This window comes from Mus pahari, chromosome 9 (genome assembly GCF_900095145.1).
Source record: "Mus pahari chromosome 9, PAHARI_EIJ_v1.1, whole genome shotgun sequence".
NCBI classification, from domain to species: domain Eukaryota; kingdom Metazoa; phylum Chordata; class Mammalia; order Rodentia; family Muridae; genus Mus; species Mus pahari.
This window is the reverse complement of record NC_034598.1, coordinates 15348175-15365884: the sequence shown is the minus strand read 5'-3', so window position 1 is coordinate 15365884 and position 17710 is coordinate 15348175. Positions and strand designations below refer to the sequence as shown.

The following is a 17710-nucleotide window of genomic DNA, read 5'->3' as shown; positions in this document are numbered from 1 at the left end:
ATTTTAAAAATTATATTTTTAACTTGGAAGTACACTTTAGAGTTGATATAACATATAATGAAAATTAAGTTAGAAGCAAAATTATAATTAATTTCAATTCTATGTCAGAGGATTAATTTCAAGGAATAACAGAGTCACAAGTGTTTAGATTTCATCAGAACTCCCAAAATGTGAATTATTGCTGGATCAAACCATGACTCTATTTTTAACCTTTGTGAAACTTTCTTCTGTGCTTCACAGTATCATACAAATTTAAATGTCACCAACAGTGTGTATGATCTTTACTTTCCCATTGTCTTTGCCAGAACCTTTTATATTTTGGTTTTGGAGAGTATCTGCTCTTACTATAAATGGTGACATGCCATTGTCACTCTGATTTCTGTTCATCTGATAATTAAGGAAATTCCAAATTTTGGAGGTACCTATTGAGGACTCATCTAGATCTAAGTAGATCTATAGTTCTTTTACAGATATTTACTAAGGTCTATCACCAACCTTTAAACAGTGTTGCTCTCTGCCTCCTCCCCCCGTCCCATCACACACACACACACACACACACACACACACACACACACACACANACACACACACACACACACACACACACACACACACACACACACACACACACTCTTAAGTGTTTGAATGTGCCCATACATTTTCTGTAGATCCATAGCTGGCTATTCTCTTATTCCTATCTATAGGGCATTGTTTCCATTGTTGTAAGGAAGCATTATTTTGTTAGTTTTCTTCAATGAGCAATTTTTTTTAGTTTTATATAATTTCATTTATGCATTTTTACTTTTGTCTCTTCTTTTAATGTTATTCATTCAAATGGAATTATCACTACTATTTCTTTTAGTAGTTTAATGTAACCAGTGAGGGGAGGGCTTCCATTTTCACCTTATGAATGGCTATCCATATGTTAGCAACATTTATTGAAGTGTTTATAATTTCTTCATTGCCCATAGTTCTACCTTTGTCAAAACTCAGTGAGAAAAGATACAACTAACTCTCTAGAGACTTGAGGCCCGAGGAACTGGGGAGGTCTAGTGGTGTGGGGGATGGAGTGGGGACATCCTCTAGGAGACTGGCTGGAGGAGGGGGTACGGGATGAGGAACAGTTGGGGGACAGACAAAAGGGGGATGAAGACTGAACTATAAAAAAGGATTAAAGAATAAAATAAAAGAACAAAACAAAAAGAGAAAAAACTGAGTTGACTGCAAATGTCTAGCTTTCCTACTCTATTTCTTCCCATTTGTGGGTAGGGCTATTTTTTGATGTCATTATCATGCTATTTTTATATTGCATTTTGTAATCAGCTTGTTTAAGACCTCTTACTGTATTCTTTTGACCCAATACTGTTTGGTAATTCAGGGCCTTTTATAGTTCCACATACATTGTAGTGTCTACTTGTTTCATTCTTTGAAGAAAGGCATTGGTATTTTGATAGGGATTATCTTGATTCTATCATTCAGTTTGTGTGTTATAGAAATTTTAGCAATATTAACTCTTCCAATCTATGAACCCAGGTGTGCTTCCATTCATTTGTGTCTTTGGTAACATATTCCAGCAAGTGTATAGCTATATTGTAGACGTTGTTCCTGTTTGCTTAAATATAATTTTATACATTGTATTGTATTGTATTGTATTGTATTGTATTGTATTTTTGTGACTGTTTTAAGTAGGGCTGCTTTGTTGAATCCTAACTTAGATAACTCACTATTGGCATATTGCACTGCAATTTATTTTGGTGTTGATTTTATACCCTGCTGCTCTGTGGAATTAGTTTATTAATTCTAATCGTGTTTTAATGATGTGTTTCTATATATAAGACTATGTCATCTGTGAATAGTGACAATTTTCCTTTTTTTTCCTTTCCAATTTATATGCCATTTATTTTTTGTCTTACATAATTGCTCTGGGTATTACTTCTATTATCATCTTGGGTAAAACTGACAAAAGTGGTCATCCTTATTTTGCTGCATCTTAAGGCATCATTGTCAGTTTTGGAGCATTCAGTATGTTTTAAGCTGTTTTCATGCTATAAATAAACATTGTTACATTCAACTCTGTTATTCCTAAGCTAAATTATTTGGCATTTTGATCATAAATTATGCTAGTTTTTATCACATGTGAGTTGTATTTCTGTTAAGACGACCTTGACTTTTGTCACTCCTCTGCTGATGTGTTATAGAATGATATCCTGTTTATTAAACAGTGCACATTCAACCATCCTCACAAATACTTGAAACCCTGAGGCAAAGTCTTCTAGATTATGTTGACAAAATCTTTCTCTCTCTCTCTCTCTCTCTCTCTCTCTCTCTCTCTCTCTCTCTCTCTGTGTGTGTGTGTGTGTTATGTGCATGATCATGTAGATGCATGCAGAGGACAAAGGTAAATGCTGGCTATCCTTCTCCATGATGCCTAACCCCTTGTGTGACATAATATAATTCTCTAAACTCATCTTTAATATTTTTAGTGTACTGTTTGCACTAAAAAACTTGGATTACTAATATTTTCTTGAGGCTATATTTGTCTATGTTCATCAATCATCTTGGTTTACAACTCTTGTTGTGTATTGACTGTCTTTTTTTGATATCTGGGCTTTGGCTTCAGAATAGGATTTTGGAAGTCTTTCCATCCTTTTTGAATTTATGGTAAAATTTAGCAGTTGAAGATGTTTTGTTCTAAGAATATTTGATTATTATTATTCTTTAATCTTATTTCACAGTCCAGTCCTTTTCTCCCTCCTGGTCTGCCCTCTGACTGTTCCTCATCCCATACCTCCTCCCCTCCTCCAAGAGGATGATCCCACCCCCACACCCACCCTCACCCCACTAGACCTCCCTACTTCCTGGGACCTCAAGTCTTTCAAGGGTTAGGTACATCTTCTCTCGCTAAGGCCAGACCAGGTAGTCCTCTGCTGTATGTGCCCAGGGGCCTCAGATCAGCTGGATTATGCTGTGTGGTTAGTGGCTCAGTGTCTGAGAGATCAAGGGTCTACAGGTAAGTTGAGACTGCTGGTCTTCCTATGAGGTCGCCCTCTGACTCAGGTTCTTCCAGCTTTGCCCTAATTCAAACACAGGGTCCCCAACTTATGTCCATTGGTTGGGTGTAAGTATCTGCATCTGACTCTTTCAGCTGCTTATTGGGCCTTTGGGAGGACCTCCATGCTATGCTCCTGTCTGTAAGACTACCATAGAGTCAGTAATAGTGTCAGAACTTGGAACTTTCTCTTGAGCTGGCTCTGATTTTGGGCCTGTCACTGGACCTCCTTTCCCTCAGGCTCTTCTTCATTTTTGTCCCTGAAGATCTTTTAAGCAGAAACAATTCTTGGTAAGAGTTTTTGACTGTTGGATGACAACCCCATACCTCTACTTGATGTCCTGTCTTTTTACTGAAGGTTGACTCCACATGTTCCCTCTTCCCACTGTAGGGCATTTCATCTAAGGTCCCTCCTTTTGAGTCCTGAGAGTCTCTCTCCTCCCAGGTCTCTGGTATATCCTAGATGGTCCCCTACCTCCTAACTCCTGAGGTTTCCTGTTTCCATTCTTTCTCCCTCAGGGCTTTACTCCTGCCCCCCCCCCATACCTGATTATGTTCCACTCCCCTCCCCTCCCGTCCTACCCAGTTCCCTCCCTCCCTCTGCCCCCTGTGATTGCTTTTTTCTCCTTCCCAAGTGAGACTGAGGCATCCTCACTTGGGCCTTTCAGCTTGTTAATCTTCTTGAGTTCTGTCGACTATATCCTACATATTCTGTAGGGTTTTTTTTGGCTAATATATACTTAATTGTGAGTATGTATCAATGCATGTCCTTTTGGATCTGAGTTACTTCACTCAGAATATTTTCTAGTTCTATCCATTTGCCTACAAAACTCATTATGTCCTCATTCTTGATAACTGAGTAGAATTCTGTTGTTTAAATGAACCACACAAGTTCATATGGTGACAAAACAGTCACCTTTCCCGTTCCTTATGTTTCAGTACTGTCAAGATGCCCAAGCCTAAGTTACCATCCTGATCAGCCATCTTATTTCTGTGGTGTCAGTAGAGCTTTGGTTTTACTTAACCCTACGCTGTCTCTTTATAATTATTCAATATAAGGACTTCTTAGTTTTATTTTTTTGAAGTCTTTTCTTTTCAGTGTATTATAAATCAGTTTCTAATTATACCATATTTGTTTTTGACTAAAAAAATGACAGGAATGACCAACAACATATTAGTTCCAATGGGATTTGCTCAGGCATCTATTTCAATATTTCCAGGAGATGAGTAGTATTAAAAAAAACAAGGCAGGAGATTTGATAAGGAACAATGAAATGAGGAATGAATAAGAGCTCCACTGATTACATATCTATTCTACTTTCCAACATGTGCCTTATTTTTAAGTATAGAAGGCAGTGGGAAAGGAAGTCAAAATATATATATGTTATGATTATATATGATATATACATCATATATATGATATATATTATCTGTCATCTATATATCTTTCTATCATATCTATTATCTATCTATCTATCTATCTATCTATCTATCTATCTATCTATCTATCATCTACCTAATCTACACATTCCCAGTGAAGGTTCTGTCTATTTCTAGGTATGATTAATATTTTTTTCTAATTTTGTTACTATAAAATAATCTAAAGAAGTTGTTATTCATGCCATTTCTTAAGGGATTTGACCTGGTCCTCATTAACTGGTCAGTTCTGCTATAGACCATAGCTTTGCTATCACAGATAGTTCTCATTTAGGAAGCAGTTGGAGCTGTAAGACTCTCATCTAATCCAAGGTGATTGGAGCTAATGAAAATAGTTCTTTTTCTACTCTCAGATACATCTACACAAGGTATATTAGGTAGTCAGATATTATTTGAGTAATTATCATACAGTATTCAAATTAATTGAAACAAAACCACAGTGAAGGCAGAAAGGACAGTCTATCATGCAGCATTTAGTCTTATTTTGGATCCATATAGAGACAATGTTTTCTAGGAAAAGCAGTTCCAAGTGCCAGTTATCATTTCTAGGTCTATATTTTGCTTATTTCTACTCTAATATTTATTTTGTCTTTCTTCCTGCTGATGCAAAGTTTTGTTGGTTGACATATGTCTTGACATATAGTACTAGGTTGCTTATGCAAATACTTTCTTTGTAAAATATAGATATTGATTTCTCTAAATAATCATTATAGTACTCAATAATTTTTCTTTACGTTTCTATTTTATTGGTTTTACGAAAACTTTGTATTCTTTTTATATCTAGCACAATCCACTGTTTGTTCAAAATGAGTTAATTTGTATGGTTTCCAAAGAATTTTTGTTTTAATCCTTCTAGTTTTATTATATTAGAGCCAATAAAAATACTTAATAGAATTCCAATTTTAAAATAGTATTAAAAATTAATGGCAATAGTTTAATTCTTATTTGTGACTTTAACTCTTATCCCAGATTCTAATATATCAGTTTCTTTTCTGATTACTCTGACAAAATTTTTGACAAAAGCAACTTAAGAAAGAAAGAGTATGTTCTAGCTAATGGTTACAAGGTCTTGAGGTTAAAGAGGTAACAGAAATATGACAACTGTTTCTGTGTCTGCAGTCAGTACGCAAGAGAGAGAACTGTAGTCCTTTCTGTCTTTTTTAAAATTCAGCTCTGTAGGCTAGCCTGTGAGATGTTCCCACCAAGATTCAGTAACCAGATTATGTTTACTTTCACAGTTATAAATGACCTCCTCCCTTACAAAATGCCCCAAGGCCTGCCCACTAGGAGATCTAATATATAGCCATGTTGACATTATTGACCATCACATCAGGAAATGGAATTTGAATTTAGGAAAAATTGATACTGTAAGGTGATTTTCTGTGATGATGCTGTGAAACTAGCCTGCCAGTGATACCTTAACGCTTTCACTTTTGTCTGCTTTTCTCAGCAGGTGTATGGTCTAAGATTTCATGATGTTTTAGAAAAGGTGCATTTTTCAAATTTGGTAATAACTCCTAGGGCCAGAATTTCCTTATATGTAATAAATTCATCAGATGTTAACTTAGATTCAACCAAACAGTATAATTGTCAGGGTCATATTTGGTATGCTGTATCTAATTCACTCTTCTGGTTACTACCTTGCTGCTATTATGGTATGCAAAATTAACCATCTGTTATTTATAAAACAAAATTTGCGGATATGAATTTACATTTCTCAAAGACTTAAAAAAAGGACAAAATGATTGCTCCTATGCTCTGATCTTACAGTGTACTATTTAGCCATTCTTTTTCCTATGGTAATATTCTTAAGATCCTTCTGAAACCAAAAATAAAGTCTCCCCATTTTGTCTTGTATTGTGTCACACAATATGATCTACAGGGTTCCTATTCAGTTTGGAATTCATTTCACAGCCCACTAATTGTGTGAATGGGAAAAGGAAATAGATGCTTTTATTCTAAAGCATGCCAAACAGATGGCTCAAAGTTCACTGCTACTACCCCTGCAAGTGTGTCCCTCTCCTGTAGGTATGAGATCTGGCATAGATCCAAACATATAGTGAGAGAGTTCTGTTAAGAGAACGATTGATAATCACTGAAACTCTTGTTTGTTGAGTTTTATAGGCATTATTTTTATCATTGACTCACAAAGTGGCAAGTCACTTGATCGGGAGCTGAAAAGTAAAATTCATGTTCATTTTACCTACAAAACCAAATGAACTTTTACTGATATGGAAATTTTGGGTAAAGAAAACAGCATGAGAGATTAAGCTTAGGTTCTTGAAAAGGGATTAACACATATACTGAGATTCAGGCTGTGGGATGATGCATCATGACTGAGAATGGATATTTGAAAATAGATTGAAGACAAGATCTGGGCTTATATCTTAAGCTTTTAAAAGTAACTCTCTTTTTTTCCTTCTGCAGAGGAGAACTGTTTACTTCTATAAATAATATGTGAGATATATAATCATTCTAAATGTCACAATTTCATCCAATATACTTGTGTGTGTGTGTGTGTGTGTGTGTGTGTGTGTGTGTGTGTGTGTGTGTGGTGAGACAGAATAGGATAGACTAAGATAAAGTGAGAAGACCAATAAAGTATCTTTATATATTTCCAGCTAAAAAGGCAATACCAGTGTCATATTGATTTAGGAGAGAAAGGTCATATGGGTCAACTGTTCTAAAAGAGCTGTGGTAATATGGTCACAGTGCCTTATCACAGAGAACCACAAAATGTAGAGGAAATTGTGTTTTCTCTAACATTTCTTATCCCATTATTTTCTGCACGCTATGCTTTTATGAACATGTATGTCCTTTCTCTGGCTTCCAGACGGATGCTGCTCTGATGTATGATGCAGTGCACGTTGTGTCTGTGGCTGTCCAACAGTTTCCACAGATGACAGTCAGCTCCTTGCAATGCAATCGACACAAACCCTGGCGCTTTGGGACTCGCTTCATGAGCCTAATTAAAGAGGTAAGTCGAGAAAAGACTGAATAAGGACAGTGCAGTTCTGCTAGCACAGAATTTTATTTTTTAACTAAAATTTGGTTTCTTAATAGATTCTTCTCTCATATAGTATATGCTAACTGTTTTCCTTCCCTTCACTCTTCCCCACTCTCCCCAAATCTCCTTTCACAGATTCCCTCGATTTCCTCCTAAGAAAAATGCAAGCTTTCAGAGATATCAACTAAACAGGACAAACCAAATACAAAGAGACAACTAAATAAGAAGTAGTATTTTAGTCATAAATAAGTTCAATATCCATCAACATGTCTATGATGACATAAACAAATGCAGCATATGACCCATTAAAATCCTGGTTGATGATAATAAACTTATTTTTGAAAAATTATTTTCTGACATTTTATTTAAGTAGAGATGTAGATGTCTAAAAAGTTATTATATTTTAGGCAATAAGCTGAAATGTGGTTTTAATTTGAGCACCATTTAGGCTACAAGAAATTTAAAATTATGTGTGTGACACAGCTATTTTATCCATAAAATATATGAAACAACATGTACAATTATGTAACTCATATTGCATATTAAAAAATGAATGTAAAAGGACCAGGATGTAGTTCAGTGGCAGACTGTTTGCTGAGTGTATAGGGGGGCCAAGTTCAATACCTATCACTTTGAAATGTGAAAATAAAAATAATATATGGATTTACAAAGTACAAAATTTACCTCAAAATGGGTAATCAATATAATGCTTATGACAATGTATTGTGTCTTTTGATTTTGACCAAGCCTGAAGTAGGAAAAACAAGTGGAAAATGATTCACTCACCCATATGTGCACACACATTTTTTTCTTTTGCAATTTTCTCTTCCTCCGAAGAAGGGAAGTCCTTTGTTTGCTTAGCACATTCCTCTTGGATAAAAGTTTACATGGTCCATTGTCTTAGCTATTAAAACAATCACAGGCATTGGTACACTTAAGAATGTTCATCATTGCCTTAAGATTAACCATCTATTTTAACATGGAATAAAAAATGCAAATAGGATCATGAATAGGAATCTCACAATATTGTTAAACAGTTTCTATGCATTTTCATCTTCTAATGTTTGTCAAACTCAGTTAGAGGTACTGATGCTCCCTGAAGAACATGATCTTTATCAGTTTCTTCACATTCTACATTAACTTCTTGTTTAAAACACTCAGCACCCTCAGAGCTCCATACATAGATCACAGGTCTCTGTAGTGAAAGAATTGATTTTTCTGAACTCAGCATTTGAGCATTATGACTGTGATGTGTGTCAGCGAGCCCTGAAAGAAACAGCTATATGACATTCCCCACTGTATTTATTGTAGGGTGTAATTGAGAGCTTTGTCCACTAAATCACAGTATTCCTCTTAAGAGGACCAACAAGAGAAATTTTTCAGAGTTTTCCATACCAAGAGAGGCTGTTTATCACAAGCAGTTTGTATGACTGCAAAATATGAACCCTGCATATTATAATTCCATCATTTTTTTTCTTTTCTGCTTTGGCTGCTGAGAAGTTTAAACTTGAGTATGTTAGAGAATTTGTATTGCTTGCCTGATCTGGGCTCTTATAGATTTACTGCTCTCTTCCTAATTTCCTTTTGCTGTTTTCTCCGTATAATCTGATGCTTTCTGATTCTTTTATCTGTTGTTATATTATTTTAAAACTTTTACTTATGATCTGAATATCTTTTTCTTTTAAAGAAACTGGATAAACTGTTTTCTAAAGCAGTTATTACATGTTTAAATTTTTTGGATACATATTGTAATATGACACAGATCATAACCATGTTTTCTATTTCATTTGAAATTTAATAGTTGAAAACCATTTTGAAAGGCCTGCACACTAGTATCAAAGAATCAAACAGGATGACTAAAAACTAGTGTAGAAATGATATTCATTTACATTTGCTATTAAATTATTAACCTTAAACTTTTAAGAATCGTATTTTTAGGTTACTGGTGTACATTATTTCAAATATATGCATATGCTGAAGCAATCAAAACTTTTGAGTAATTATTATTCCAAGCTATTTCCGCTGCCATTTAGTGGGAAATATACACGTTTTGCTAAATAGCAGGCAAAATAGGAAAATATTTTTATTTAAAATAAGTGTACCCATCTACTCACCTTGGAGGGATTATATTCTATCTCACATTTCACTGAGAATATCTTTTCTAGACATTATAACTGATATAATTATTAAATATTTTTCTTGTCTTTTTCAGGGATGTAACATTGTTTATTTTAAGGGAAGATTGTTAGCTGAAGACGTATAATAGACTCTTGTGGGCTCCATGTTTTTTCAGAGTAATAAGTTTATTACTGTTATAAATTTAAGGAATCAATTATAATTTTGAATAATACTGAGTGATATATATATATATATATATATATATATATATATATAATAGATCATATACAATACTTTACCATCTTTCTTTTTTCTTTGTTAATTGAACTTTGGCATATAAACCAAAAATCATTAAATATATCTAAAGAAAAACAAAGCAACATACACTGATAATATAAGCTAAACATTTATATTCAAGTTGGGAAGTTTCTGAAGAGAAAATTAAACCCTTCACATTTCAAGACAAAATGGACTTAAAATATGATTTCGTATAATTTATGAGAAGTAAAGAAAATAGCTTTGTTTCCTAGATATCATGGAAAATATTTCTTGTTAATTATGAGTATTTGGATTTTTGTTTTGTTTTGTTCTCTAGGCTCACTGGGAAGGTCTCACAGGCAGAATAACATTTAACAAAACCAATGGATTGCGAACAGATTTTGATTTGGATGTGATCAGTCTCAAGGAAGAAGGTCTGGAGAAGGTATGTGAGCTCTTCTTTTTCAATATTTAATCATTCTATGAAACTTTTTTTAATTAGATATTTTCTTCATTTACATTTCAAATGCTATCCTGAAAGTCCCCTATACTCTTCTCCCACTCTGCTTCCTGATCAACCCACTCTGCTTCCTGGCCCTGGCATTCCCCTGTACTGGGGCATATGATCTTCCTAAGACCAAGGGCCTCGCCTCCCATTGATGGCCGACTAGGTCATCCTCTGCTACATATACAACTAGAGACACAATTCTGGGGGGTACTGGTTAGTTTATATTGTTGAAGAAAAAGAAGACATGTTTGTTAAAGTCACATTTCATGTTTAAATTTATTAAGTAATTTCCATATAATTCATCAATATATTAGTCCAATAGTACTACCGGAGGACCCAGCAATACCTCTTCTGGGCATATACCCAGAAGATCTTCCAACTGATAATAAGGACACATGCTCCACTATGTTCATAGCAGCCTTATTTATAATAGCCAGAAGCTGGAAAGAACCCAGATGTCCCTCAATAGAGGAATGGATACAGAAACTGTGGTACATTTACACAATGGAGTACTACTCAGCTATTAAAAACAATGAATTTATGAAATTCTTGGGCAAATGGATGTATCTGGAGGATATCATCCTTAGTGAGGTAACCCAATCACAAAAGAAGTCACTAGATATGCACTCACTGATAAGCGGATATTAGCTCAGAAACTTAGAATACCCAAGATACATTTTGCAAAACACAGGAAAACCAAGAAGGATGACCATCATGTGGATACTTCATTTCTCCTTAGAATAAGGAACAAAATACCCATGAAAGGATATAGGTACAGCGACAAAATTTAGAGCTAAGTTGAAAGGATGGACTATCCAGAGACTACCCCATCCGGGAATCCATCCCATCATCAGCTACCAAACCCAGATACTAATGCACATGCCAGCAAGATTCTGCTGAACGGACCCTGATATAGAGGCCACTTGTGAGGCTATGCCAGTGCCTGGCAAACACAGAAGTGGATCCTCACAGTCAGCTATTGGATGGAACACAGGGCCCCCAATGGAGGATCTAGAGAAAGTATCCAAGGAGTTGTAGGGGGCTGCAACCCTGTAGGTTCAACAACAATATGAACTTACCAGTACCCCCTGAGCTTGTGTCTCTAGCTGCATATGTAGCAGAAGATGGCCTGGTCGGCCATCATTGGGAAGAGAGGCCCCTTGGACTTTATATGACCCAGCACAAGGGAAGGCCAGGGCCAAGTAGTGGGAGTGGGTGGGTAGGGGTTTAGGGAACTTTCAGGATAGCATTTGAAATGTATATAAAGAAAATAATAATAATAAAAAATGTTAAAAACAAAACAAAACAAAAAAATAAAAAAATATATTAGTCCAATAACTGAAAACTAAGATTTAAGACTAAACATATTTAATTTTTTAAAAAAATATTCATATCATTTTTGTGAATGTGATTATTTTTTTTGCATCTATATATGTGTTCCACGTTCTTGCCTAGTGCCTGTTACTGACAGAGGAAGCTGGAGTTACTGAGGATTCTGGCTAAGAATAATGTGTAATTCTTTTCTACTTAAAAATCAGGCTTTAAAACTGCAAACACAAAATAAAACAAAAGAGAAACAAACAAAAATTACTTCCACAACAACGACAAAACATTTTTCATGCTGGGTTATTTAAAGTGAAACATCTAAATTAATATAAAACACATAAATTAGTTGGATACGTGAATGGAAGGGGTAACACTGTCTCCCCTTACTTGATTCTGTGTCTATGGTTCAGGAACCTACAATAAGAATACTGTAGTCTGATAGTATTTGTGATGGATCAATTAGGTATTTTCTTATAGTTTAGTGAAGTGCCTAGATAATCAGATGTTATGATAAGGACTTTAAAATATTCTATTTTACTGAAATAGTTTTGCCTTAAAGACAGTAAATCAGATTTCATCCACTAATTGCATGTGGAGTTGAGTTAGGAGAATGGTTTTTCCAGCCTGAGATACCAGCATATTTGAATACTCAAACTACCCAGGAGAGAAGCAAAGTGCACACTTCTCTTATAGTGTCGTGAAAACAAATGTGCATATATCATGACCAATAGCTTGGTTGGGTGAAAAAAATTACTTCTTCCTACTGAGGTTTTCTGACTGTAACATTTTATAATACAATGTAAAGTGAGAAACACATTTTAAAGAACTGGAATACAAACAGCCAAGAGACAATGACTTGTGAATTATCTTGTTTCTAAGATGAGAGAGAACATTTCTTGTATCTAAGTTAGCCTTTGCCTAACAGCTTTCTGGAATGTGATCAAATTATATTTTGAAACTATCTAGGTCACTAGGATGATCTTTGATGATAATGTGTTCAGTATTTCCAAACATGTAATCTTATATTTGCAACAAAATTAAGAAAAGTGCAAAACTTTCCTCTGTAGTTCAAGGACTTCCAGAAAGACCTATGTATAATGGGTATCATGCATATATGATAGTCCCACAATACAAGTAAAGTAAAATTGTGAATTAATGATATTCCCATGAACTCTCATAACTGGATTGTACTTACTCCTGAATGCTGAGTATTTGTTTTATAAATTAATATACAGAATAAGTGTTCTCAATGCTATTTTATTCAATCCCACCCCCAAACAGGTGAATATTTATGAAAAAAATGAAGGTTTACCATATATTATGTACTTAGAATGAGCCTTTGAATATTGGGAAAGTACTGAGTAGTAGAAATTGACTTACTACATAATTGTTCAGTATGGACAATGATATTGCAAAGAATTTGAGTCAACCATTTTATGTATGTTTATAAAAATGCATAATCATACATGTATCTGTAAAAGGAGTAAGAGCTGAAGTAAAAAGACTAACTTTAATTCATATATGGGAAGTATATAAAAATCATAATTTCAAATAATTTGTCATGAATTTTAAACTTAAAAATATTATAAATAGAACTAGAATATATAGAACTAATAACAAAAGGATTCACTGAACTTTTAGCAATGTGACCATGTCAAAAACTGACAACATCATTTCTGTCTTTAAAGAAAATTGAAGGAAACACATGGCAAACAAAAAAGACATTCATTGTAAGGGTAAAATTAGGGGATCAGAAGAAAAATAATAAAAAAAAATGAGAGAATTAACTGTAGAATGATATTGATTCATCATTTCTTACAATATAGAAAGGTTTCAGACAATTAGTAAATGTCTACACTTAGAAATACATGGCTCAAATCCATGGTTAAATCATGTATATTTATAGGCAGTATTTTAATCTCTCTTCAACAGTGTTTTCAACTCTGTCTGGGGCAACTGCAGCCTCTATATTTGAAGACTAATTAAAAAGGCTGAGTTTTTACCCCGATGCAGTTAACAATTTAGAATGTTCAGTAGATGATCCAGAGGGCATTATTTCCATATCCAATTTAATGATGATTGAATATGCAAAATTCATTCCTTTATCCAACCTATGGTTGCTTTCCAATTTCTCATCTCAGAAAAAGTTAATATGAAGGGTCTTTTTAGAAGAAGTAATTAAGAGTATCAAGGTATATAAAATAATAGATTACAAAAATTTTTACAGTCATGGAGCTTGGTGATTCTCACTCTCTTAATTCTGCTTTACCATGATTGTGAGGGAGACATACAGAAAGTGTATAAAAGTATCTGTTACTTCATTTGCACTTTATTACATAAGAGTAAATAAAGGAATATTTATGTAATAAATTAATCCTATATTTTGATCAAAGTTTGGCTAAAACAGTAACAAGAGGAGTAACTTATTGGATATTTGTTTATAGCAATAATACTAACAGACGTGATAAACATTTCCCCTTGCTTCTTAGGTCTTTGGAATTTGTTTGTGAGAGCAATGTGAATTGCTTTTGGGACTTTAGACTAAAATGCTGTATATACAGCTTAATAGAACATTATTGGGCAATTTTGATAGGTTATAATACGAAGGTAAATATGGATAGTAGAGTTTGTTCTGACTTATGAGCTCTCAGAGAGAAACATGGAATCTATTGGGAACTGAGAAGGGATATCTGGCTGCTCTCTGTTTATGTTCTAAGAAGTTCATTGAGGCTTTAAAATACTCTAATTCAATTGGCAGAAGAAATATCTAGACAGTATAATCTACTCACAGGTCTTATCCAGACTCTCAGCATGAGAGAGAGGGAGTAAAAGGCAGTGAAACTGACAACAGAGCATTGAGAGGTGGGGCTTCTTAGTTCTTGGGAGCTGTCATAATTTATCATGATTCTCAGATGAGCTTGCAGAACTGAGTGTTTTCTCCCAGTAGGCTTCTTTCTTGCTTTGATCCATTTTTTTCTTTGCAATGTCTCCATTTGTCTCTTTTGGAATGAATATTTCCCTCTTATGATTATATATTAGAACTATGCAGCTTGTTTGTTATTTTATAGGTGCTTATGGTTAAAAGATTGCCTTGAATTTCAGAAAAACAGCACCATGAACTGTATTGGAAATGTTTGAGATTATGCAGAGGTTAGAGCTTAAATGAATTGTTTGTTTTCTTTTAAGACAGATCTCATATATGGCAGACTGGCCTCAATCCCCACTATGTAACAGAGAAAGACACTGAACTTCTGAACTTGCTGCCTTCCTCTGAGTTCTTAAAAGCATGTACTATCATGCTAAATTTCTGTTGTTCTGTTGACCATACCTGAAGCTTTATTCATGTTAGTCAATCAGTTCCCAAATGAGGCCTATCTCTAATCCCAAACATATTCTTTGTTATGAGATGTAAACTTGTGATGTTTAAGGCTGTCAGTTTGACAGGGCTTGGGATCACCTTTGGGGTGGGGAACTCTAAGAATGATGTTTAGGATATTTTCTGGAAGGTTTTGATAAGAAGACTCACAGTAATAGTAGGCATCACTATACATTGGGCTTCATTCCCACCCTGAATCAAAGAGGAGAAAGTGAGCTGAAATATGACAGTTCTCTTTGCATCCTGACTGGATTCAATGTGACTAGATATCTCATTTTCCTATTGCCAAATTTTCCCACTATGATTAACTGTACCTCAAACTGTGAGCCGACATTAAACATTGATTTGAGCAAAGTAATTAATACATTTTGATAACTTCTGAAACATGAGTCTGGTTAGAAAAAAAAAAAAACCCCGCACTTATTAGGTTTAAAATTATATAGAAGATAATCCAGAAATAACCAATAAATTCTCATTAAAGAGAAAGATAAGTGTGATACCTTCAGGGTACTGGGTACTAATGACTAGAGTGAAAATAAATTCTTCCTATCTTCCAAGCTATTTTATAGAGGCATTGATTAGAACCCTGTGTGATCAGTAGTAGTCTAAGAAAGATAACCAATACCACCTCTCTTAATGTATCAGCAGAAGGTACCTTCAATCAATCAGAGCAGAGGACATTGGGTACCATTCCAGACATAATCTATACTAGGCAATGTCAGATAATTTTTTGTGTGTGTAAGCAAGAGTATTAAATTCACTGTTCAAGATTAAGAAGGTGAAGACTGGCAGTTTTTGACACAAATTATTTTGATGTAAACAAAGGGCATATTGTCTATCAAATATCCAAAATCTTAGAATATTAGAATATTAACACATTCATTGCTGTCATTATATCCAGGGCATGTTTCTACACATATAGCTATGATGCAGTCCTCAAAAGCATCTTAGTCCTTATCCTCAGATTCCATCCATCAGACCACAAGGGCCAGACATGTGACTGACAAAATATATTGGTCATACTTTTGTTTTTAAACAGTGTTTAAACAGCGATTTATCAGTGTTTCTCAACCAGTTGGTCATGACACCTTTGTGGTCACATATTAGATATTCTCCATATAATATATTACATTATTATTCCTAACAGTAGCAGAATTGCAGTTACAAATAGAATCAAAATAATTTAATGCTTGGAGTAGCCAGAACATGAAGAAAGGAATTAAAGGATCATGAATGATATTAGGAAAGTTAAGAAGCAGTGGTTTAAACACTTGTGGTTTCCCTCACTCAAAGCATTTACTCCAATGTCTGAGGAAGAGTTATCTTTTGCAATTGCATTGGGAACAGAACATGGCAATAGTAATGTTTCAGATGCCTAAGACTATGGGCCAGCATTTTCAAGGGATTGAAGGATTTTATAGTGCAGGTGAGGTGATACCTATAGTTAAAAGATTGCATACTACACAAGTATAAAATGTGACTGCTAATGATAACATTTCAAATACTTGACTCTTTAATGTTCATTGAGGATATAGAAGCATTATTTTCTTTTTATAGATTTTTCTCTTTATAGCAATGAACAAATTTTCCATATTTTTAAATTATTTTTAGTGATCTATACAGAAATCTAGCTATCTTCTTAAACAGAACTCAGAGGCAGACAGAGAGTTAGAATGTTCTATTTTTGAAAAGGAGGAGTGTTGAAGTTTTTGCTACCATAAGAAACCAGAAAAATATTTAACTACAAATGAACATCTTGGATGTTGTTTACATATTAGGCATATTCGACATTTTTTGACACACTTGAAAGTTGCAAAACTGTCAGTACATGGGGAAGCTGTCATTACATATGTTACATGACTTCTACAATGCTTGATTAGAAGTCCCAGGTCAAAATATCATAAATATTTTGACATTGTTTGTTTGCATGTTCAGTATGGAAATAGAATTCCTAAAGTCATTTGGAGGGAGAAAAAATGTGAAAAATCCCTAAGGAACAAAAAAATTGATTAATGAAGAAATAGTGAAATGTCTTCAAGCTTAATAAAGTGATGTCCATTGTTGGCGAAAATGGAGTTAGAATATGATATACAACTGAAAGTAGCATAGTGCTAACTTGAATTATTCTTTGAAGTGAGCTTCGAAAAGACCATTTTTAGAAGAAGAAAACACATAAATAGATATATAAATTTCTTTAAAATGATTTTAAATATTATTTGTAAGAATTTCAATTACATCGAAAAAGTTGAAAAGCTTTGCACAAAACAAGTTTTGCAGAGCTGATGATACCACAAGCAAAAGACATTATTTCTATTGTGAACTAAACAAAATAGTTACCACTATTAGGGAAATAGTCATTTTTGCTTAAAGCAAGATCTACTGTCAGAAGGTATAATCAAATAAAAAGGTCACTTAGTTTCATCATATGGATATTTTATTAGTATTTCTTCTGTAATCACAACATCATGTGTTTTCCAAGGTTCAAAACTCAGTCATTTCTTATTATACATTATTTGCTTATCAGAAAGAGAACAATTGACTGTAATTTGGGTTACCAGGTACATTTAAGCTCTATTTTTCCTTAAACAGCAAATTTTCTCTCTGGAAAAAAAAAATATATATATATATACA

At 34.1% G+C, this 17710-nt stretch overlaps 1 protein-coding gene across 6 annotated transcripts in view; it reads left to right on the top strand.

Moving 5' to 3' along the window:
• The window catches only part of Grik2 (glutamate ionotropic receptor kainate type subunit 2), a 740066-nt gene that overhangs the window by 345023 nt on the left and 377333 nt on the right, over nucleotides 1-17710 (top strand). For all 6 annotated transcript variants that reach the window (XM_021204375.2, XM_021204374.2, XM_029542109.1 and 3 more), the window contains 2 exons: nucleotides 7320-7463; nucleotides 10207-10314. In XM_021204375.2, coding sequence (XP_021060034.1) covers nucleotides 7320-7463; nucleotides 10207-10314 — 252 coding nt within the window. The remainder of the gene's footprint in view (nucleotides 1-7319; nucleotides 7464-10206; nucleotides 10315-17710) is intronic.